The sequence below is a fragment of the Eleginops maclovinus genome, chromosome 19, assembly GCF_036324505.1.
Source record: "Eleginops maclovinus isolate JMC-PN-2008 ecotype Puerto Natales chromosome 19, JC_Emac_rtc_rv5, whole genome shotgun sequence".
Lineage (NCBI taxonomy): Eukaryota > Metazoa > Chordata > Actinopteri > Perciformes > Eleginopidae > Eleginops > Eleginops maclovinus.
The window spans coordinates 6,107,691-6,133,562 of record NC_086367.1 but is presented as its reverse complement, the minus strand read 5'-3'; the positions used below and the strand labels follow the sequence as shown (position 1 = coordinate 6,133,562).

Sequence of the window (25,872 nt, the reverse complement as noted above, 5' to 3'; positions counted from 1 at the left end):
CAAAATGTACTTTGAGTACTAAAAGTAAAAGTACTGATTATGCCGTATGGTAGTAGAGTACAAAGTAGCATTCAAATAAAATACCTCAAAATTGTGCAAGTAAATAAACTTAGCAACTTTACACCACTGCTTGTATCGTTCTAATTTGCAGGAATATGCAAACATGTAGTTTCGCTGTTGACTCACTCCTGAGGGGAATGCCCAGGGCTTCTGAATGTTCTATTGTAGTTCGAAAAAACATCCATCACAGATATTGCCTAACAACATGCACATCGTTACCACAAGTTATTTGGCTCTGTGCAAACAATGCAAGGCATACCAACAAGTCAATCATGTTGCTATAATGTCTTTCTTTCTGTGCATTCAGAACCAGCTGTCACAAATGATTAATTTGGGCAGATTGATAATGGGTAAGATATTATATTATTCTTACAGTTCAGTTATCAGCTCTAAATGCTGCTACTTTAGAAGCAATGCACTGTTTGAATAAAATAAAAATATATTACAATATACTTAAAACACTCATCATAGTGATTTATTGATTTGGAAATGTTGGTGTGAATCCTATGGGGGATATTCACATTTCATCTTGAGAAAAATGTCATTTTCAGGTAAGTGTTCATGTAAAAATAATATTTCAAATAAAGTTGTCCAATGTAGAGAAAATCATTTCCAAGGTTTTTAATTTTTGCAAGTTTGAGTAATTTTTCTCTTTTTGGGGATTCCTTCCTGTAGTGTGTTACATAGGTCCAAAATTGTACATGATACCTTAAGGATCAGGACATCTCCAAGTGGTTGACCAATTACAACAGAGCTGGCTAGTTAACCAATCAGAGCAGACTGGGCTCTGGTTTCAGACAGAGGGTGAAAAGAGGTGCTGAAGCACAGGCAGGATGAGAAAAATAAAGAGCTTTTTGAAAATTAAAGCATGGAGACATTTCACAACATCGAGACACTAAATACTAACATGAACGAGAAAAGGAGCATTATATTTCTCATTTAACAAAAACAATTACTGACCGATAGGATAATCATACCAAATGTTACAAATACAGAATACCAGCAGTTAACATTAAATGAAATCAATTTTATTCAAATGATTTTGTGTGTATTTCATTTCATTTTCTCTTCAAACACACCGTTAATAAAAACAATCATGGAAGACAGCGATAGAAGCAAGTATGGCATCTTCAGCTGAGCTGGGTTATAAAATGATGAAGCATTTCTGGATCTGCTGCATTGTTAACAACTTAGTCATGAGTTTCTGTAGAAGACAACAACAACATACGAATGATGGCCACCTTTTAACATCAAATGCATAGCCATGAACAGTCAAGGCCAGCCAATCAGGACATAGAGCAACTCTTTCCCACGTTAGCTTGCAAACTTTTATTTATCATACGTAATGGCCGTGACCCTGTTGTACACCCAAAACTTAAATAAATACTGTGCTTCCCACAATTTGGATATTGCACATGTCCATTTTGCGATTTTGCTGAAATGTTGATTAATTGTGTACCCCTCATACTCACAGACACAATTAAAAAGATTGTAATCTACAGAACTGATGATACACACACACACACACACACACACACACACACACACACACACACACACACACACACACACACACACACACACACACACACACACACACACACACACACACACACACACACACACACACACACACACACACACACACACACACACATACACACACACAATTATACGAAGGTCTGGGCCACTCATGCACTCAGGTGAGATATATTGCCTCAGAAATTAAGTTATAAGTTAGCAAAATCAATCAAATGTAGGTAAATTATACTTGAATATGCTTTGAGAAAATTTAGAAAAAGACTAGATCACAACTCTACATAGGGTTTCATTTATTTTAGTTATAATGCTTTTTTGTTTCAACTGGGATGTTAGAACATTTTTTCAACTTTAATTTACTGAATGTATTTGAAAAGTGGGCTCATTAACACATGTTTAATATATGATCACATATGTGTTTCAGAAGTTTAAAGCTATTAATAATATGTTTTATGATTATGTTTGGTAATAAATTACTCTGGCAAACTTAAGTACGTCAAAAGCAATTATTTACCTGAACACCTCCAAGGACTTTTTTAATGAATTGATACATTATTAAAATTGAAGATTAACAAACTCCAACTGTTGTAGAAATGGCTTAGAGTTTAATAGCAACTTGTTTTAGTCATAATGGAAATGGCTGACAAATGGGTTAAGTCATAAATCAGCCCTATTCACAACGTATTAACTATTGAAACACAACCCTTTCTCCATGAGTACCAGCAGATAGCAGTACAGCTCCAGTCAGCCAAGAGCACAACAGTGCTGCATTTGCAAGGAGAGATATGTGCTGGTTTATGTCAATGTTTCCTCATAGTCATTCAAAGAGATCTGTATATGTTTTTTGGGTCAGTTCATCCAATCACGGCAAGAAATTAACCAGCTTATAGGGAGATATCCCTTTTAATGTTAAAACACTCGACATATATGGTTTACAACATAACATAGTCATTCAATTCTATTCTATGAAACAAATCCATGGCAAAAATAGTTCATGTACCTGTACATTGTGGGGGTTGATTATTCCATTGATTTCCTTCGCAAATTATTGCAGCGGCACCCTTTAACTTGAAACCATGGTAACAGGAGTACAGAGCAACCAGTTTGCCAGATGTAGAGGACAGAATAAAATCCCCATTCCATATATGTCTTGGAGTGCCACACTGTACTAAATCTGGAATTGAGGGATAAAAGTGTTTAATGTTTGTCTGTAGAGGATTAATACAATTCAACGTATTTTGATCAATTATAGGGACTAAATACGACGTAAGTTACTAAATCCCACCTTGGCTCATTTCTTCTCTCCATGCTTCCAAATTAATTGAGGGCAGGTGATCACAGGAGAAGTAATCATTGGGGAATCTCCCAAACCTGAATGAATCAGCTGGGACTTCCCTGATGTTGCTGTTGTCACAGATGATCCGAGATAGAGAACCTTTTAAAAGCTCAGCCTTCTGTTGCTGGCTAAACATTCCTTCAGCCTCCCACCAAAACCTGAAAGTAAAATCAAGAAATTATATTTTAAACAGCCCTGGTGTGGTCCAAGGTTAGGTACGTAAGATTGTTAAAATCGTTTTTTTATCCAGAAAATAAGAAAGTACCTATCACCATCACGAAATGCTTTCATCTGCTTTCCAATCAGGCAAGCATTAAGGGGACCAGTTCTCGAGCCTGGCAACTGGCTTTCAACAAGCCCTCCAAGCCATACATCGATATTATCAGGATTTTTGTATATTTGTAATATATTCTCTGCAACCCTGGAGTCTCTTACAACCTCTTTGAGATCTTCCAGTGTGATGATGCGCTCCAATCCACAGAATGATCTCCAATCATTGTATCCTGAAAAATAATGTAAACACAAAATCATTTAAAAGGAGCATATTCCATTGCATTTCCTTGTCAAAATTGATACCACACTCATGTCTGTAGGCTACGATGAATATGAAGTTAGACCTCACAGAGGGTTAGCTTAGTTTAGCAGGAAACAGCACAAAAACAGCTACCTATCCCTACAATGAGGACAAAAGATATACAAGAACCTAATACGCTGACTTACCATTCTTACCTTTCACGTTTGTTTTACAAACACAAATCACAGAGCATTAAAGGCTACACCGGTTATTGATTAGCACCGTGATCAGCAGATCCAGAAAGTGTTCTTGTTTAGGCCATGCATCCTTCTTTCTTTTTTAAATCTGCCACCAAAATTGCAACTCATTCACACTCGGAATTTTGGGTGTGTTATGCTAATAGCTGCTCAGGCAGCCTCAAGCTGCGAAAATAAGCAGCATGCTACAGCGGTCTGGTAAAATCACTTATTTATGAATTAATACCACCAGATTTTTCTGTTTCAGACTTGTGGTCACATCAAGTGGTGACATCACATTAGGCAATTTATTCCACACAGCTCCCATAAGAGAAACAAAATGTTTTAAATAACATTTTCAATACAGAAGTAGTACTACTAATGTCCTCTACACAAACTTTGAGGAAAACATCAAGCTAATTGCCCAACTTTAAATTTAGTGAACAGAGGAAAGTGTGTTTGTAACTGTCGGAAAGAAATGAACTGACTCTGCCCAGCACTTACCCGGGAGGCCATGATCCCGTCCTCTCTGTAGGTTCAGTGAAGCTAGGTCCCTGAATTTTGAGTCATTGAGAATGATAAGCCGATCTGTTACCTCCTCTGTCAACAGCATGTTTGCGCTTGCTGTAGATGCTGGAGTTCCAATTGAACCTCTCAGGGTCGGTTCAATTCCACCTAGACACAAAAACAGCATTTATTTATGGTCAGCAGGGCCACCTCTCCCTATACGCAGAACATGTGCAGTGCGTAGGGCCTCACATTGCGCTGGGGGCCTCGTATTATGCGCAAATGCAGCGCAATTATGCTAGCCACATTTTCCCCGCCGTGAGACCCGACGTCCGAGGCCCCCCCTCCCCGCCAGCGCTCGTGACTTGTGAAACCCACACGCTCCATGTCAAGTGAGGGTTTGAGAAAGAAAGGACGTCTCTCATCTGATACGGTAGCACACGTTGCTGCAATGACTGACAATCAGAGACCAGCACTAGTGCAGGTGAAGAGATGGCGTCAAAAACACATTTTGAGTCCGGCGCAAGCAAGGGAAAAAAAACTAAACAAGAAGAAGCTCGAGCTTCACCCGAAGGTGGGTATGTTGTATAGGTAGAATGTAAAGCTTTGGCATTTTTATACACTTCAGCTGCAATTCATGCCATGAGAGAGGTCTACGCAGTCTCTGTATAGCCTATAGGTCCTATAAGTATAGTTTAGTATAAAGCTTAGGCTCAAATGTGTCTACAAAATAAAGCATGTAGCCTCATGACAAAATTTCGCTTAGGGCCCCAAGTTGTCCAGGGACAGCCCTGATAGGTACTGTATGTTCTGTAAGGTTCAGGAATGCGTGTTCAGGAATTATTACACATAAAAAAATAACAACATTCTTGTAAACAAACAGTTTTCTAATTTTCTTTAATCCCTTATTCCAGACAGACCAGAACAAATAGCTAAAATGTCCTTTATGCTCAGAATAAAACAGTTCTTTATATTACTCCTAAACCTGGCTTTTCTGCTACCGTTGGGCTCACAGGTGTCCAAACTATTCAATTCAAACAAACAGGATTAATGGGGATGAATGCATGAATAGTCTTACCGACTGCTGCGTTTCCCTTTAAATGCCTTAAAAACTTCAGATCAGCAAAAAAGAAGTTGGTTGGTTTGTTGGTTGTATGTTACTATGTAAATAGATTACACTTTAGTAAAATAATAATCAGTTTTCTAATATGTAATGATGTCCTTGCAGAATGTCAAATGGATTATTGTACATTTTGAAGGCAGCACATTGCAAATGTCATATACTAGATATACCACACAGTATTATTGCAGGTTTTACTCTATAGACTTATTTCCATTTATTGGTTTCATGAGTCACTTGTATTGCATTCAAATAATAATATCACAAATTCATTCTGAACAAAGTCGTGCTGAAGATGACCTAAATAGAGTACATTTTAATGCACTTGCAGGAAACATTGTTACTTTCAATGGGCAGCTTTGAACTGTGTGTACTGACCTTCTTTGACAATTCTCCATGGACTGAAGAAAGTGCTACCCATCCTCAAGTGGGGGAAGTGCTCATGCATCTGGAAGCTCTCGTTCAGTCTCTGGAGTATTGGAGAGATGGTGCCATGGCCAAACCTGAATGCAGCGGTTGCAAGCACATTGGATGTTGAAGGGTCTGTAGTGGGATCATATCCCCGATAGGGTCCAATGTAATGTTCAAAAGCCTCCACGCCAATGATCTTTGGAACATAATCTCTCATAGTTATGATCTGGTAGGCAAAAAAGAGATGGGGATCACAAAGAAGCAAAAGTCTTACATGAAAGAAAATAAAGCCATGTGATTAAATATTATGATGTACAGATTGTTATAACACACATGCCCTTGGTACTGATCAAGAATACCCAGTGGTTTATGCATGCAGATAAAGTGAATTCCCTTAGAATTTCCAGGGTGAAAGAATACTTTTGTAATATCTCGACCTTGAGCAAATGATTGCACATTTGTTCGCTCACAGTTCACTGCAGAGAACTCCATCCATCCTCACCTCTATTTATAAAGGCCTCAATTCACCACCTGAATCCAAACACATCACGCAAATGCATACACACGCATGCACTGACACAGATGCATTCAAACAAATGAACTTTGTTGTTGCATTGGTGATACCAATGAAACGACAACTGCCTTCAGTCCGTTTATGATTACTGTGTTAAGGCAAGAATGATGGCGAAGACTGGGTCATTTAACTTAATTAGCTGACTCAGTGAAAAACAAGAGGGATTTCTTTTCTTCTTTTTTTTCTTTCTCTAAGAGAACATTTAACATTTGATACTACTTTTTGCATTGAATAAAGATCAAATCAGTGTTTTTTGCTTGTGGCTTTGATTGGGGCCTTTATCATTTTACATCTCATCTTAAGATGTGTTACGGCTAGGGTTAGGCCAGGGATAGGGTAAGAGTTCCCCTTTTAGCCCAAGGTAAAATTATAACAGGAAATTTCTGAATATTATATATAGCTAAGAACTGGATTTGGTTAAAATAATAATCAATAGTTTGAAGGGGAAAATCAACCAATATATTTGTATAAAATCTGAAGACTAAAACCCCATTCAGGTACACAGTAACAGTACAAAGTCCCATAAACAGGAACAAACACACTGTCATAGAACCGGCCTGAAAACCCTTTTAAACCTTTTAACACTGATGTTTCAACTCCTGTCTAATTGCACACTACCCTTCGTCTGGATGTGTTTTTTTGTAAGTAATTATAGCCAAAGTAAATATTTGAATGCATTAAAGTAGTGCATTTAGAGTGATTTGTCAAATATAATACTGTATGAAAACAGCATCCTATAACATTTGCCCTGTGTGAGGTTGTTTGCTAGGAACAGCTGCTTGAGGATTTAAGTAGTGTGTGTGTGTGTGTGTGTGTGTGTGTGTGTGTGTGTGTGTGTGTGTGTGTGTGTGTGTGTGTGTGTGTGTGTGTGTGTGTGTGTGTGGGGGGGGGGGGGGGGTATTCAAACATATGGACCGACAAGCCACAACAATGAGCTGAAAGCTGCTGAGGCTCTAAAGGGAGCAACGTTTTTTTTTTTAAAGATTGGATAACTAGAAAAACTTTTCTCATCACAGGCAGACTTTTCAAAATTAACATATTATACAATAACACAACTACACTACATGAGGCATGAGTTTATGTCTTATCCGTCAAATGTTTTGTTGTTTCCCCCTGGGATTTTACTGCTTTCCAATGGGATTTATAAAGTATTTCTGATTCTCCTTCTGATTAAGTCAACAGTAGTTATTGGTTTGTCATAGAGTAGTTCTGTAATGAGTCCTCAAACCTAAATGACATTTAAGCACTTCCCGTTAGCTTGTCTCAAAATCATTGATTTTTTTAATGTGTTTGTGTTTAGAAGCCTGAAATAAAGCAGCCAACCTTAGCTTTTGTTTCATGCGACGTTTAGGCACCATAAACGTGTGTTGGCCTAAAAGCCTTTTTTCTGCAATATAGCAAAAATCCCATTGCTTTTTGTCGAGGAAGCCCTTGCGATTCTAATCTCCAGGTTGGCCTACAAAAACAATCATCACTGCACCACTCTATTGCTCTGTATTAGAGGACATATGGCAGGTCGTTTATTGTTTATATTCACACCATTACATGACCTCAAATAATTACTTCAATAGAATGAACTTCTTTGTCATTGTGTACATTTATTTTACGTGGGGATATTTGCGATAAAACATGAGTACTTCTCCTCCGTCCGACTTAGAGATGGTAGTGTAATAAAATGAAGGATGTGATTATGATTTTCTTTTGCTTTAGTGCGTCTTTAATTCTTCATCTCGCTTTTTACACTGCCTAAAATGTCCTTCCTCTTCCAATATAGGGATTTTCCGAGTTTGTCATGGTTATAGCTACAGTATATAAATCCGCTACCTGCACTTTTATTCATCCTCACAAATTATTTTCAAAAACCCATCCACCTCCATGAGATGTCTCTTTTTAATAATGTAAATCTCTTTCCTGTGGCATTGTCCAAAAGCCCCCTGATAATAGCATGGTGGTAATCCACTTGCACAGTAAATGTCAGGCCCCAAAGTCTGAAAGATTACACACTTATTTTCCCTCTGCTTGGAAATGCCTTAGAAACTTTACATTCTAGCAGCAGGACTGTCCCTTTACAAGAAACCATGATTCATTTCCATTAAAAACATGTTTGTTAATTATTCTTCCATGTAAACATACAGTATGTACCCAATATGTCCTTCACCCTAACTAAGACGCCTAGCCTACAGCTCAGAGAACTTGTCTCTACAGTCATTGCTGCAAAGCCTGCCTTCCATGTGTAGTAAGAGGACAGAGACATCCTTTGTGCTAACTAATATGGAGTGTGCACAGAGAGTGTTTATGAGAAAGGATTATGACCTATCAATCATAAAATTGTCCGTCTGGCTCTGATGCCTTTCCCTGATATAAAGAGCCATCCTAACAGTTTTCACTGAGCTAAGCAGAGCCACATTAGCTACTCTTGTTCAAATTTATATTTGTATTTTGTGCCTATACTGTGACATGTCTCCATGCTTTAATGTTCAAAAAGTTCTTTATTTTCTTTTAACCCTCTGTCTGAAACCAGAGCCAAGTCTGCTCTGATTGGTTAGCTGGCCGGCTCTGTTGTGTTTAGTCAACCACTTAGAGATGTGCCAATGCTTTGGAGCGCTAGCCGATAGAATTGCAAATGTTACATAGTGATGTCACTATGTTACGGAAGTAAACAAAGGAGTCCAATGGAGGCATTTCAGGCAGGGGGGGAGTGTGATGACAAACTCCCTCTGGAGGGAACCTTGGGATTTTAGCTTTTGTAGACCATTTACATACACAAAAACCTATAAACACACTACAGGGAAGGTGTTGACTATAGCGTTCCAGCACATTGTATGTGATAGGCTAAGGTTAGCCAGCCAGCTAACCAATCAGAGCAGACTAGCCCTGGTCTCAGACGGAGGGTGAAAAAAGGTGCTGCAGCACAGGCAGTATGAGAAAAATAAAGGCATTTTTGAACATTAAAGCATGGAGACATGTCCCAGTAGAGACACTACAAACTAACATGAACGAGAAAAGGAGCATTAAACAAATATCAACCTCAATCATAGCATAATAGCCCACAGATTAATATTGTTGGAAGCTACATTTATTTTTATCTAAAAAAGTTTTAAAAAATCCTCTAAAATAATGTTTTAGTAAGATCTACTTTCTCATGTGTAGTGCTATGCAAATTCTAACATGTGAAATTAATGATCTGCAATTGTAATTTATGGCAAAACCGTCTTAAATTAAATAAAAGTTAAACAAATATGTTATTCTGAGCAGAGGTACTAAGGTTTTAAGTTAACTTAATAGCATTTGTGTACTTTTGTGCATTGTTCCTTTAGAATTTCTGATGTACCATACATTTCTTAAATTCATTTCCACAAATCATCTGTGGCCTTACAAATAATGCGCTGGGAATTTGATGTGCTTATTATCTGACCCTATTTCATGGGGTGAACACATTGTTCATTACATTGCTTTTGTAATCTTAAATGTATGTCATTGCTGCGCATGTCCACATTTTTAAAAATAAATGCAAGAACTCTTTCTGGAATAGTCAAAGCCGATCAGGGCAAATTTTTCTCTTCTGTGTGAATGCCTCAATGACCTTAACTAACGACACACTTCGTAAAAGAAGAATATTTTGTTTTCTTGTAAACAACACTACTCACTTTATCATTTGTTTTCGTCACATAGCTGTTTCCCCTGCCTTCATCAAATTAGTGTAAAGAATACCAACATCAGGAAGGGCATCATGTCCATCATTTCCATAATCCATGTTCCTTTCATAAATGCTTCTGCTCTTTCTCTTGAAGCCAGCACAAGACACAAAACCTCCATTTACTTTCTCCTTTTTCTGTAGCCCTTAATCACAGGCATTCACACCACAACTATTACGATGATTCTTGGACTTTTTGAAAAATGCTTTTGTAATGGTGGATATTTTACACGTGGTACTAAAGGAGTTAATGCTAGGAGTTTAAGCAGGTAAACTAATTGTGTTCTGTTTTTAAAAAAGACCATTGCAGACTTTATTGCAGCACAGTGAGTATGCTGTTACAGCTGGTTACTGCAATATAGAGAACTATGCATCATTTATTTACAACCCCTGTGACCACATTGGGAGAAGCTTGTAAGGCAAAACAAATAAAATGGAGGGGGTTCTTGTTTTAAAGCTTTAAGAGCGTCTACATTAATTTGTTGATTTTCTCTGACACTTTGCAAACAATACAATATCTCAAAGTTATTTGAAAACCAAAAAATGTACTTTCAGGCTAAAAAATGTTTTTTTTGTTGCATATTTTTTAATATTTTAAGCTGCTCGTCACATACCTGATGCAGAGCTCCGACAATCTTGCGAGCTTCTTGGAAAATAGTCTCCGGGCTCCAATGACCGTTGATGTGTTTCAGTGCCTCTGCAATCCGGTTATGTTCCCTGAGCCACAGTGTATGCAGACAGATCAGGGGCATACCCTCATTAATCCGACTATCTCCAGCACTGAAACACTCAACTCTCTCACTGTGCGGACCCTGGCGGCAGGCGGATGGCAGATTGGCGACAAATGGAGGGTATGTTCTTCCTGTGTGATCCCTGAATTGGTCGTTGACAGCAAGTTTCCCATTGAGGCCGTAGAGGTCACGAAGGGAGCTTTCCAGCCTCGGACTGTGGCCATACACGCACGAAGCATCTATGAATGACGTTATGCCGTTCATCTGCTGTCGCTGCAGAGCTTGTCGAATATCTGACCTACGTTTGACGATGCAGGCTGCGTTGGAGCGAAAAAAAGGCATGCAGCCATCTGCAGCTTTGATAGTATCACCTGTCTGTGGAGAAGATAAAATAATGATTTACAATCAGCTTACCATCCCTTCATCCCATTGTCCATTCATCCCTTCAACCCTTCATCCCATTGTCCATTCATCCCTCATTACATACCCTTATTCCTCCCTCCATACATACCTTTGTCCCTTCATCCCTCCCTCCCTACAACCCTTTGTCGATCTCAATCCTTTTATTCCTCCTTCCCTCCATCTGTCCATTCTTGCATCCCTAAACCCTACATCCCCTTTGACACTTCAACCCCTCTTCCTACATCCCTTCATCCATTCCTCCCTCCACATTTCCCTTCGACCCTTCATCCCTCCCTCCTTACATCCATCCATTCATTCCTCCCTCCCTTGCTTCATCTATTCATCCCTCCCTCCCCTACATCCCTAAATCCATTCATCCATTCACCCCCCCTCTGCATATATGCCTTTGACCCTTGACCCCTTCCTCCCTACATCCCTTCGTCCATCCCTTCCTCTATATATCCCTTCGAACCTTTATCCATCCCTTCCTTCATCCATTCATCTTTCCTTCTCTACACCCCCTTCAACCTCTCACCTCTCCCTCCCTACGTCCCTTTTTCTTCCCCTCCCTTTCTTTATCCATTCATTACTCTCTCCTTATATCTTTCATCCATTCATCACATTATTGCTCCATCCCTTCATCCCTACTTCACTTCCTCCCTCCCTCTCTTCCTGTAGCCCTATGACTCTTCATCACTACATCCCTAGATCCTTTCATCCCCTCTTCCTGTCTCCCCTTATCTCTGTCTATCTCTATTTATTGCATAATTGATGTCTTGTTCCTGGTACCGTGTGGGTGCCCCTATTCAGATTGGGCAGAAACACACCTGAGACCAAACCCCCAACCCTAAGTCTGTCCTCTGCGTTGACTTCAGTTTGTCCTTCCGATCAGATGGACAAGTGACTCTCATCCTTCTTATCCCATTCCATTGCATTTCAAAATCTCCTGTAAATAAATCTTTAACTGACATATTGTTGTAGTCCTTGCTAGTGAGGCGGTTATTGATCCAACTCTCAACAAGAAAAATGAAAATGTTCAAGGACTGTTGAGCTTACCTCAATGGGAAAGCATGGATGCACATTTTGACATGTCTTCAAACAGTCCACCTCACTCCAAAGGCCAGCACCGCCTTTGATTTGAGGGGTCAGGGTAAAGTCATGGCTGATGTACTGGCCCCACTCCACTAGCATGTGAGAATAGACATCATCCTTCAGTTTGGATGAGCTCCTCACTATTTTCTTGGTGACCTCCCATGGCTGTAAAAAAAAAAGTACTTATTGTCATCCGAATAATAGTACTTTTCTTTTTACCATCAGGGTATAAGAAGGAAAAAAGAATGTTGAAATACATTAAGGATATGTATTTATTTATTGATGTGCTGTTTGATTATCATCTTACATGCATTTATTCCCATATTTATTTTAATTATATTTATTTCAGCACTTATATAGTAATGTGTTATTTATTTTTTATTTATTTAAAGTCATAGTTAGTCAAAATTCTAATTGATACAAGGCTAAAAGTCATTCCTTGGCAAGCCCGTTTCCTTTTATACTCTAATGTCGCCTAAGCGGTGATATACATGTATTTGCCAATACTTCATTTAAATGATCTTTTTAAATGACTTTAGATACCTTTGACCTCTTATATATGTATATAAACTATATGCTGGTTAAACACTCGCTTCCACCAAATGACCACGAGAAAAGTTTATTTTCCGTTTTACTGTTTATCCCCATGACTGGAAATCAATCAAGCTTGGGAAAATAGTGTCTTTTAAAGCAAAGACCACACCATTCAAATGTAACTGTAATCTTTGCCATCTCACACACTTCTGCTGTTCCAATGTTGTGGACTTTATCTGCTGTGAAACAGGTTAGGAAAATAAATAGAAAGCTACATTAACTTGGGTTTGCAGGGGGAGTTCGCTTCACTTTCTAATGTCTCCACCAAGACTTTTGTGTCCGTTGGACCAGAATTTTGCAGATTACCGGGGGAAGTTGGAATCCATTATGGAGCCGTCCTTGGTTCCAACCCTTGGGTTCTCTCCCTCCGTCTTCGTATTCAGCTGGAAGCCACCTGACCAAGGGATTGTTGGCTGCTCCCCAGAGAGGATTTTGCCTGACAAAAAGAATCATGAAGCATTCCCAAAAATACAGCAGCACAAGACAGAAAATGCCATCAACACATACAGCATTATCTATATCCTTCCAAAAGGTCATGAGGAGTTTATAATTCTACATTTTTACCAATATGCTAGGTTAGGTATTTGGGGATTTTCTTAATATTTTTATACTGACAAATGAGGTAGTATTCAGTTCATGAACGTGGGAATTTGCTGTGTCTTATGTTGCCATACATTAATACAAAAAGATATAGCTATGTGTTTCTATCAGGTCATTTCTGGACATAAATCGTCTAGGCAGCTCTCAATTCTAATAAGAAAAAAACACTATTGGACCATGGTGTTCACTCTTGGGGGCAAATATAGTGAGTCTAAAATCTAGCAGGAGAAACGGAGAACTTAATAAATAAAATAATTATAATAAAAGCAAGTTTATGTTCTGAAGTAAATCATGAACTGTGGCAGGACGAGGATTTACTGCTGCAAGACCATGAACATGCCCGTGTTCCTATGGCTACATTACTTGTTAAATACAGTCAGGTCCATACATATTTTTTTCTCTGTGGGAGCATTGTCTTTGCACTGTATCACTGTTTTATTTATTATGGTTTATATCAAATCTAAATGATACAACAAATAAAATGATCAATAGGTTGTATTTGGATAGGCCTTTTTAATGTTGCAAATCTGTATGGTAATTCCCAGTGTTGGGTATAAGAATAATATACAGTATCTACGTGAATTAATAAACTGCCAATTAAAATACAAGTTTTATATGCCATTTGTGTGCACATTTGTGTATGACACAATGAAATAAACAACATCAACATGAGATAAATGACTTCTTACTCAAATCACTCTTCAGAACCTCCTTCATCATTAGCTAGAATGAAGTCCCACAAATATTGTAATACAATATTTATTCCTTTATAACAATGTAGTCGAGCTTCTTCGACATGAAGGGTTACCTGTTATTGCAGACGCCAGATATGGATCTGTATTTGTTGAGGTGGCTTTGCTGACAGATGTTTGGATGCGTCACGGGAGGACATTTAGACAGCTCTGCAATCAGCTCCACATCCTCCCATGAGAGCAGGGCTAGCAATGTGACAGGTAACGTTTCAATCAAAGTTGATTTATTTAGCCCAATATCACACATTTTACATTTGTCTCAGTTGACTATGACAGTTGACAGAATATGAATACGACACCCTCTCCTGTCCTTGGACCCTCACATCGGACAAGGAAACACTCCCAAAGAAACCCCACAGTTAATGGGGCAAAATGGAAGAAAACGCAGGGAGAGCAAGAGAGGAGGGAGCCATCATCTTTTGCACGGACAGACGTGCAATAGATGTGGTACAAACTACAAATGTAATCACGCTAACCATTGGAGAAAATCAAACCTGAAAGATTGTTAAGGCTGCTCTGTTTTTTTTTGGGGGGGGGGGGTCTTTTCCTTTATACGGGATGGACTCTTTGCAAGCATGGTTTGAATTATCCCATTTTTGGTAATCTGTTTAATTGGTATGAATAATGGCACTGGACCAGATTGCGAAAGGGGGTTGTTTTGACTGTGGAGTCCAACTGCCTTTCTCTTGAGGTAAAATGGATTCAAAAAAATAAATCAACTCTACCTGGTGCCATGACATCCCTTTTATATCTCTGTCTCGCTTTGTCATTGAGGACGTGCAGTGTTGTTTGAAAAAGCTCTGCAGCTCGGGAATTCTCCAGGGTCTCAGGCTCGGTTTGCCGAAGGAATGGAGACACTAGCGTTGAAGAGGAGGCTGAGCCTCGTCTGGAAATGGACAGATAAAAGGAAGTGTTTTTTTTTTTCTGTCTTTACTGGAAATATACTGTTTCAGTTCAAACTTTAAAAGCTCATTTGATGAATCGTTACCTTTGTCTGGAGTGGAGAGAGGCTTCATGTAGCATTCGTTGGCTTTCTTGAAATGACAAGATAAGCAGTTCTCTCAAAGATGTGGCTGGAAGAGTAGCAACATGACAGCATGACAATCTGTGACTACAATTTATTTTATATAAAGTGTTGGAAAGTAAGAACATTCAGCCAAGTAGCCTACTGAAATGACTGTTACTTTTTGAAGTTATTATTCCTTAGGTCAGAAGTAGATAAATTAGATGCTCTATTGTCTGGTTCTACTCAACATTTTAGAAAAAAAAAATTCATCTTAACTGAATATTTTGTGTAAGCTTGTAACCTTTTCGCTCAGGCCTGTGACCTCTTCACACACGTCATCATTGGTCTCCTCCAGTGGTGGAAAGTACGGAGTATTTTTACTTCGTTACTGTACTTAAGTAAATTTTTCCGTATTTGTACTTTACTTAAGTAAAAATAATAATGCATACTTTCGACTTTTACTCCATTACATTTTGCAGCTATTATCTATACTTTCTACTCCACTACATTTCTACAATATGTGTTGTTACTCGTTACATTTTATAAATGCAGTTTCTCGCCATAACGTTGCCAATGCCTACACAAAAATATGTTTAAACCAATCAGGTTGCGTGGCTCTGTCAGCTTCGATGATAGCAAAGCGCGCGGTAGACTTGCCTCCTCTGTCATTCAAATGACAGCCTGACAAACTGTCATTCGACATCATGGATCCAGAGCCAACGTTGACTGAAACATCTGCAGTGAGCCGCCACCCTTGGCCATATTTAAAAGACCTTTTTGAATTCAGAGGGCCCAAGGATGATTCCTGGAGGTTTGTGTGCCTTTCCTGTCGGCCTCTGAAAAAGGAGTTGCTTGCCTTCAAAAATTCACCATCAAATTTGAAGAAGCATATCGAGGTAAGCAGAGTTCTTGCTATGCTAAGTTAATGTCTGTGACTTTCGCATATTGTTATATATATTTAATTTGGTTACTGACTTGACATTGTAATGTTGTCTAGCTAAATGCATGTTGACACACAGCAATAGCATCAAAATAATATGATAGTACCATAGTTATTTATTTAACGTAGCCTAGTGGTTAGATAAAGCTGGTAGATTAGCTATGTCAAGCTAGCGTGCTAGCTCGACTTCAAGGTCATAGACGAACGCTAGACTGAGCAACCGACGTTCTGCCAATAGACGCTAACGAGACTTGGGGCCGCCATCTTGGAGTGGTGATGCGTTCCACTCTGTGCAATCGCTTTGACAGGAGAAATTAATGGTTACAACATTTTAGAAATAATGCCTCACTAAATACCACTAATTTATTTTATTGCCACATTACATACATTAGGGGAGCGCCGGGTCATTTGAAACACGGGACGTTTGAAACACAGCGATTTCCTCGAAAACCACGCAAGTCTGACACGTCGAATTTCGTCACTACGTTCAGCCCGCAAGACTGACCAACCCCTCGAAATCTCGCGTCATAACGTAATGCCGTTCAAATTTGATCCCAGCGAACCTGTTTTTCAATGCGGTAAGTCAAATCTTCCGTGCGGTAGTTTTTTGTAATAAACACTTGTATTTTTTGTTTCATGCAATAATAATATGACTATACAACAGGTGAATTAGTAATTAAACATGTCCTAAAGTGTGCAATGTCAGAGTTTTGAAGTTTAGTGGCAAAAAAGGTTTATGTGTCATTAGTCGCTGTCGGGGCGATTGAAACACACGTTAGATCAGTGGGTGCGCGTGCATAAAGGTCAGCTGTAATCATCGTGATTCCCGGTTGACAAACATATTTTTTTGACCTATTTATATTGTGAGAAATAATGTGAAATCTGAGCAATGACGAGTACACTAGTATGTTGTCCGGTATGTTGCATAAAAAAATAGTAAGCTCAATAGTTTCTGTTTAAAATTAAGTGTTTCATTCATGTTGTTTATGATTATTACTTTACTATATTTTCGTTGTGTGTTGCTGGAATATGCCAAAGAAAGAACTTGAGTCGAAGAAGACCGGCACGACGCTAGGTAGCAAAGTAGCTAACATGGCGGCTGCTGCTAATGCCACTGACATCGCTGCGATGTTGGCGACTGAAATGGAGAAACAACGCAAACATCTCAAAGAGGACATGGCAGGACTGATTAAAACATCCCTGGCACCTATTCAAGCATCTATAGAGAACTTTCACAAAATGGTGGACACACTGGGAAAGAGAGCCACCTCCGTGGAGACCACAGCAGATGAAAACTTTGACGCCCTGTTTAAGGCTGAGAAAGCTATCGCCGGATTGCAAGCCCTGAACGCTACGCTGGTAGACTGCATTGACGATCTGGAGAACCGATCTAGGAGAGTGAATCTTCATATTATTTATGTGCCCGAGGACGGTGAAAACAAAAGGGGACTTACATTGGTTTCCACACTTTTGAAGGAAGCCATGGGGAACCTATTCACTACGCCACCTTAGCTGGACTTTGCACATAGGGCTCTGGCGCTGAAACCTAAAACAGCTCAGCCACCCAGACCTGTCATCGTCGCCTTCCACAGATATCAGGACCGAGAGCGAGCTCTATGTTGGGCAAGGCAGAATGACATGGTTTACAAAGGGAATACATTAAGGTTTTACCCCGATCTCAGCGCCGATCTCTCCTAGAAGCGTGCAGCCTTCAAGAACGTCAAGGCGGCTCTCTATTGGAAGGGAATTCAATTGACCTTTTCGCTAAGCCCCGCCCCCCTTGGTTATTGTTGCTAAGTCCGACAAACATTTTTGCGTTTTTGACAGCTCTTCCAGCTGAACTGCTGTCCGGCATTTACAAAGCAGCAAATGGTGTTTCTGACCGAAGTAGACAAAGAGGGTTACTGTATGCCTTTGAGAGTTACATACAGGACATCAAGGTAACAAAAAATGAGCATAATGCGATCAAAATAGAGGCAAAAGCGTATAGATCACCATCAAAAAGTGAGTTGCCACATCAGCTGATGGTCCAGACGGAGCCTGGCACAAATGATGTCAACGAGCAACACTGTTCCTGTAAAGCTGGGTAGGATTAGATTCACTAGTATTGTCGTTATTATAAAGCAAAAGCACAAAGCACGTATAACATATAGCCTTATATGCTAGCGTATCATAACCATAATAGGCAACATTAGCAGGCTAGCTGTAATTAACGAGGTGATCTTTCGTTAGGTCCGCATCATCGGGCTTATCCATACCCTGGACCTCTGTAAGACACAAAACGCCAACATGTCTGTAGGCCTAGAACTACAGTCCTCCACAAGCTTGTACAACAGCGGCATAAACCCAGAGGTGTCAAATTAACACCACAGCCCGTGACAGCAATCGTTGTGGCCAGGGCCAAGACAGACCGAAAAAGGCGCCCCATCTTCTGCCAATACAACAACCAAATGTATAGATTGAAATCACAGAATACCGACTAGTTTAACTTAACTGTAGGGTTAAAGACACAAGTCTTACATTTGAACACACTAATGTGTGCCGGTCGATCCTTGAGGGGTTCAGCTGAGAGTGAGGATGTCCACAAAGTTTAATCCACAGGCGACACTTGTCAGGCTTTGATTTTGGTTTGGGGAAGGGGAAAAAACGCACACCCCCCTCCAACCTCTCTGGGTAACGACTATCAGTCTTACAAGTGCCCCAGGCATAACGTTTAACCATATCTTTCTTATAGTCCACTAACGACAGTGTTAAAAGTACGAAAAGAACAGGAGGGCTAGCAGCTAATAAAACGTCCATTCACCAACGCCGGGTAAAGTAAGCTATAGTAGCTACATAGTAGACGAACTGGCATAGGGACTGTCGGAGCTAGGCTCTACGTTGTGGTTGTGGTCTGTTAAGGCATGTTTCCGTGTGGGCCTTTTATTTGTTTACTTGTTTATTCAGTTTTGTTCATGAACGTATGTGCTCTGGATGTATCGGGAGTTTTTCCTCATTCGTTTTGTCATAATTCAGGGGCTCTAGATAGCAGGGTTATTGAAAGCAAAGGTGAGTTTTTGGGAGCGTTTAGAAAAGGGACGAATCCTGCGTGCTGGTAGTTTAGCAGAGAGAGGAGGGGTGGGGTTTATTGGGGATAACAGGGTAGACTGGACTCTTTTTTTCCCTCGTTATTATTGTCAACGTTATGGATTTCGATGGGTACTACCGACATTATTGGTGTTAGTGAGAGGCTTGACACAAATTTTGTATGTAAAGGGAGTTGTCATCACTAATCTATGCACACCTGTACTGTGTGGCTATGGCTGATAGAACGAAGGCTGGCGGGTCAGCTGTCAGGTTCACATCGCGGAATGTTAGGGGTCTTAATGGCCCTGTTAAAAGAGGTAAAATATTCTCTCATATTAAAAATATGAAAACCGATATTGCTTTTCTCCAAGAAACGCACTTACGCAACTCAGATCAGCTACAGGGTACAGCACTAATTTTACATAAAAAAATTCAATTCACTTTATCTAACTCTGTTTCTGACCTACAAGGCCGTTATGTTGTAGTGTCTGGGTAACTTTTTCATATACCTGTATTATTGGTGAATCTGTATGCTCCTAATTGGGATGATGCTGGATTTTGCAGAGGGTTGTCTGTCAGCTACCTGACCTTAACACTCACCTGTTGATCTTGGGGGGAGATTTTAATTGCATCATGAATCCAAACGTGGATAGGTCCAGACCTAAAGTGCAGACTCTCTCTAAAATGGCCTCTAAATTTTCGGATTTTTTCAGCCACGCAGCTTGTGTCGATCCATGGCGCTATTTGAATCCCCATAGTAAAACTTTTCTTTTTATTCTAACGTGCACCACACATATTCAAGGATTGATTATTTTTGTATTGATAAAAAACTGTTGAACTCTGTGGAGAGGGTTGAATATTCTGCGATCGTGGAATCGGACCATGCCCCATATTACTGGATCTCCATTTTCACCATAACTACAGTAGTCGTCGTCAGTGGCGGTTTAACACCACATTACTGTCAGATAACACATTCTGCACTTCAACTTCTAAAGTCATCGACACCTTTTTGGAGACTAATAAAATGGATTTGGTATCCCCGTCAGTACTATGGGAGACACTTAAAGCCTTTCTTAGGGGAGAAACAATAGCTTACTCTTCTCATCGTGATAGGGAAAGGAAGAGACAAACACAGCAGTTAATTGATGCTATATGTGAACTGGATAGTGAGTATTCCACCTCTCCAAGCCTATCGCTGCGCTTAAAGAAGGAAAGAATATCGTCACAAACTCAGTTTAACTTAATCTCTACCTCTGATGCAGAACGACTTCTTATGAGATCGCGTGGGTCATATTATGAACACGGGGAGAAGTCAGGGCGTCTTTTAGCACATCAACTCAAATCTAAGTCAGCATCGCAAATGATATCACAAGTTGAAGATGCAACAGGGGAAGTCACAACGGACCCCTGAAAAATAAATGATACGTTTAAAGACTTCTATTTTGATTTGTATAAATCAGAGTCACTGAGAGACACATCACTGTTTCAGAACTTTTTTGAAACTTTTGAATCCCCCACCCTATCCTCTGATCAGAGGGAGTGTTTAGATCAACCGATGGAACTGGGAAAGTTAGAACTGCCATTTCTGCCATGCAGAATAGAAAATCGCTGGGGCCAGATGGCTTCCCAAAAGACTTTTATAAAAAATTCTCAGGTCAGTTATGCCCGCTGCTGTTAGATATGTTTAACCATGCATTGTCACAGGGCAATCTGCCTGACTCCCTTACTGAAGCATCCATAACTCTTCTGTTAAAACCAGGCAGAGATGCTTCAAAATGTGGATCATACAGACCAGTATCACTTTTAAACACTGATATTAAAATACTCTCTAAATTATTGGCTACACGTTTGGAATCACCCTTGCCACATATAATATCAACTGACCAAACAGGTTTTATTAAAATTTGTTTTCCAACATAAGAAGGCTTATGAATGTGTTGTATAGTCCCTCAGCTAATGATTCCCCAGAAGTTTTGGTTTCATTGGATGCGGAGAAGGCTTTCGACCGCGTGGAATGGGATTTTCTTTATTTTGTTTAACAGAAATTTGGTTTTGGTAAAATGTTATCTAAGTGGATCCAACTTCTTTATTCTTCCCCTCGGGCCTCGGGAGTTACAAATCATCTGCATTCCCAAAATGTTTCTCTATCTAGAGCAGTGGTTCTTAACCTTGTTGGAGGTACTGAACCCCACCACTATGCGCGTTCACCGAACCCTTCTTTATTGGAAAAATAAAATATATTTTTTTCAAATTCAAGACATAGGTATATGTTTTACTGGTGCACAAAATGAACCGTGCATCAACATCACTGTGTTCAAAGAACAAAACCAGCAAAACATGATTTTCACACAAAAACATAATAATGAATACTTATTGCAAATCAGTGAGACTTCTGCTAGTGCCTTTGAGAGACCAGTTCACAAATGCGCGGCTTCACCTTGGCAAGTGCCACTCTCATGTCATTTTCGCAACAAAGTCTGTTCCTTTTCTTCATTTTTATGTCCAGCAGCCTCGAAAAGGATTGCTCGCAAAGATATGTTGTAACAAACGGTATGAAAATCTCCAGGGCTTTCTTAGCAATAACAGGGTACGTTACCATTTGTTGACACCAAAACATTGAGAGCGTTGTTGTTGAACCTGGCTCTGCTGAATTTCAATGATTTCGTCGAGGTATTCATCATTGACATCTGCTGTCTCAACACCAAACGTGAACGGCTGTCTCCCCCATGCTGGATATGACTCTCTTGTAGGGAAGTATCCATTGAGAGACTTTGCAAGCTCATCCAAGTGCGTGGCAACTTGCTTCAGTTCCGCGGGTACAGAAATGTCTCTAATTCCAGACACATCTTCGATCTTACTTACACAGGGAAAAGTTTGCGAAGTTATCGTTCTCTGTTTGTCGTTTCCATAACGGAAGCTTTTTTTGAAAAGCCTTCAGGTTCTCTTCCGCTTCGATGATGTTGGCTTAGATGTTGGCAAACTGGCTTAGATTGGAAACGTCTGTGGTCTCGTCGAGTTGGAGGCTGAATTTTGCCGGGCTTGAAATCAGATCTGCAACTACTTGAGCCAAGATGTCTTTGCTCATGTCCTCTGTTCTGTCGCTGATGGTGTCATTTGAAAGAGGAATTTGGGATAACTTAACTTCAGCCGCTTTTCCCAGCATGATATTCGCCATCTTCAACACAGCTGGTTTTATGAGTGTTTCACCAATGGTATGTGGTTTGCCCTGCTTTGTGATCAGGTAAGCAACTTCGCACGATGCTGTGAGGATCGGTTTGTTGATGGGTACAAAGCCGAGAACAGGCAGAGTAGCCTTTTCATCGAATCTGGCTCTCTTCACCTTGAATTCAGCAAGCGTTGTGTTCTTGTATTCCCCATCTCCATGCTGCTTAAGGAATTGTTCCCTTAGTTTTGCCGGTGCTCGACTAGAATTGCTCAACTTGGCATTGCAAATCATGCAGTTAGGACGCTGACTCCCATCACGTTCCGTTATACATGTGAATCCATATTGTACATATTTGTCCGACCACTTTCTTTTTTTGCTCGACATAGTTAGTATGAAGGGATTAAAATATTAAGAAAGAAATCACACAACGTACCATCACGACAGTCACAAGTCGACTACTGAGCGCACCAAATTCCCTGCAGCACAGATAGGCCAAGCAATGTAGCGTGATCACCTGCAGCCAGTGATGGCCAAGCGGGGCGTGTCATCACGAATCATATGAGTCGGGTGTGTGTCTTGACCTCCGCCGAACCCCTGAGACTGACTCACCGAACCCCTGGGGTTCGATCGAACCCAGGTTAAGAACCACTGATCTAGAGGTACCAGACAAGGTTGCCCATTGAGCCCTTTATTATTCACACTAGCAGTAGAACCACTATCCCTGGTACTTAAATCAATACCCTCTATACCTGGTATACGTAGGTGGGGAATGTGTGATCAGATCCACTGCAATGTATCAATGGAATTATTTCAGTGTTGCATACGTTTGGTCAGATCTCAGGCTACAAACTTAACTTAACAAAAAGTGAATGTTTACCTGTGAATAAATCAGCTATGCAAATCCCAGACCATGCTCGGCCATTTCATATCTCAAGGTTGGGATTTAAATATTTGGGTATTAACATAACTCCTACATTTAAAAACCTCTTTGATGGGAATTTTGCCCCACTCATCTCTAAGATTAAACTAGATTTACAAAGATGGGACATTCTACATCTGACGTTAGCAGGCAGAGTGAACTGTGTTAAAATGAACGTTCTTTCAATATTTTTATTTCTGTTTCAATGTATTCCTATCTTCTTACCAAAATCTTTTTTCTGTCAGCTTGATGAGGTGTTTTGTTTTGTGTGTTTAAAAAAGACAAAAAGAGTGAAAAATGTTATGTAACCTTGCGTAAAAGAGAAAGAAAAAAGGAGGCGCAGCTTGGGCGCTTTGTTGATGCCAGTCTATGACCAAGGATAAGCTGACCTGAGATAGTTTATTGTTCAGGGACATCTAGAAAACCCTCTTATCTGGAACGTAGGCTTTAGTTAGATTCAGGGTCCATATTTGTCTGGTCTCACTAAAGAAGAATGTTGATTATACACAATGAACTTGTTAAAACCTCGTTCTGTGGTACAGTTCTTCAGAATTGGTTTGGCAACCGCTGTGGCAACTTGTGTCTACAGTAAATGTCTTGTCAATTCTCCGACCGTAACTCTGAATAAACCCAACAGTGTTTTGCCATCAAGTTCCTGCTCTCCAGCGTCTCTCTGTTTCGTCTCCATTGCTTCAGAAGTTTCCCCCTCATTAACCAATACATGTGGATTAGAAAGTATATCTAAAATATATTATGAAAAAGTCATGGTGTAGAATATTGAAAATAAAATGTAAAAAGTGTTATGCATGTTGAAAATATAAAAAGAGATAAAAGTGATTATGTTGAAAATATCTTGGAAAAAGTCATATTAAAGTAGATTGATAGAAGTCATAGTATAGTAAGTCCATAATATATATAAAATGTATTATATAATTTAACATGTCAAAAATATTATGAAAAAATGTCATTAAAGAAGTCATAGTATAGTATGTTGCAAAAGAGTCAAAAACATAATGAAAAACTCATAGTGTAGTATGTCGAATAAATTAATAGCATAGTGTGTTGAAAATATAACCCAAAGAAGTCATAGTTTAGTATTTCTATAAAATCATGGAAAAACGCCATAATAAAGTTTGTTGAACATAAGAAGTCATTATGTAGTATGTCCTTAATATCTTAAACAATTTATAGTATATTATGTTTTATATATCAAGAAAGAAAGCTATAGTATTGTTGGTAAAAAAAAATGAAGGTTTAGTATGTTAACATGATGAAAATGTTAACATTATATTAAGTTTGAAAAATAAAATAAGAAAACAATTATTTGTATCTTGAAAATATCATGAGAAACAATCATAGTATACAGTAGTATGGTGCAGCTGAAAAAAAGTCAGAGCATGGTATTTCAAAAAGTCATATTAACTTTGTCAAAACATTTGGAAAGAAAGTCAATGTAGCTTTTCTTAAGTATCATGAACAAAGTGATAGTAAGGTATGTTTGAAAAGTCATAGACACCGGCAAAGTTAAGACTTTTTACATTTTTGAGTGGGTTTGTGCTTTATGTTGGGTTTATATGAGTTAATGATTACGTTGTGTACATGATCAGAAGAGTGTCTATTCCGCTAATCCTTTTGACTGACAAACTTATAATGGAGCATTTTTACAAATGGGTATCACTACTCTTAGCTCGGTACAGGATCTATTTTATCCCTCCACTGACTCTACGTTAGAACATATTAAGGACAAAGTGTGTTTTATTCTAAAAGTATATGATTTGTATATTTTTGTATTTAAGGCATCATAACTGTGACGTTGTAGGAAATCTGCAGGCTAGCGAAACAGACATATAAGAAGAACACGCTTTTTTACAGCATTTTTCTATTTGTTTTCGACCCCATAAACACAAGAGAAAGCAGTTTAAATGAGACATAAGAATGGTAGTAGCTATCTTGCTAACATCTCCATGGCTATATGTCATTTTTCTAATAATTGAATTTGCTTTATAACCTAATATGTCCATTAATTCTACCAATTATATTGACGTTTTGAGATGAAAAAAACAGATTTAAGACGAAACATTTAAAAGGTTTACTCACAGTTTAGATGTCTGGCTTCGTCAGGTGAGACTCTTGGGAGAATGATGCAGAGCAGCATGATAAGGAAATGAATATTTAAATAAAATGCCATTTTTTTCTGGGCAGTTTTACAGTAGAAGAGTTAAAGATGTTTTCATTAAAAGCCTTATCATAGTGCAGTGCCTGCCTAACGCTCCCTTTATATTCAGATGAAGCAGGGAGCCCTTGGCAAGGGTTAAGAAAACCAGCCCACACGAGAGCTACTCTTACATTCAGTGTTGCTCTTGGTCCTTGGTTGACTGGTTCAAAAACACACCTTTATGCAATTACTCCCAATGTTTTGACCAAGATAGAACTTGACATTGACACAGTTTTAAACCAATGATTAAATCCAATGTTTTTTCTACATTAGTGGTTCTGAGTTAATGTCTACAGGCAGAGTTTGGAGGGGTGACCTGTAAAAATGTAATGAGTAACTTCATTTAAAATTAAAAGTATGAACATACAAAAGTAATGTGATTTAATGACTTTGTTACT

General features: G+C 39.2%; 1 protein-coding gene across 3 annotated transcripts; it reads right to left on the bottom strand.

Annotated features, from left to right (window-relative positions):
* Nucleotides 1–657: 657 nt before the first annotated feature.
* tpo (thyroid peroxidase) lies at nucleotides 658–25,614 on the bottom strand. Of its 3 annotated transcripts, none has more exons than XM_063909661.1 (12): nucleotides 25,357–25,614; nucleotides 15,151–15,235; nucleotides 14,888–15,048; nucleotides 14,219–14,348; nucleotides 13,117–13,246; nucleotides 12,181–12,381; nucleotides 10,606–11,097; nucleotides 5,691–5,949; nucleotides 4,190–4,360; nucleotides 3,201–3,438; nucleotides 2,885–3,093; nucleotides 658–2,773 (listed from the first exon to the last, which is right to left on the bottom strand). In XM_063909661.1, exons 1-12 carry the CDS (start codon nucleotides 25,445–25,447, stop codon nucleotides 2,592–2,594), a joined length of 2,349 nt encoding a protein of 782 aa, XP_063765731.1. In that variant the 5' UTR covers nucleotides 25,448–25,614; the 3' UTR covers nucleotides 658–2,591. The 3 variants fall into 3 exon arrangements, with proteins under 3 accessions (XP_063765731.1, XP_063765732.1, XP_063765733.1); XM_063909662.1 differs by having other exon boundaries at nucleotides 15,151–15,196; XM_063909663.1 differs by lacking the exons at nucleotides 14,888–15,048; nucleotides 15,151–15,235.
* Nucleotides 25,615–25,872: the final 258 nt, after the last annotated feature.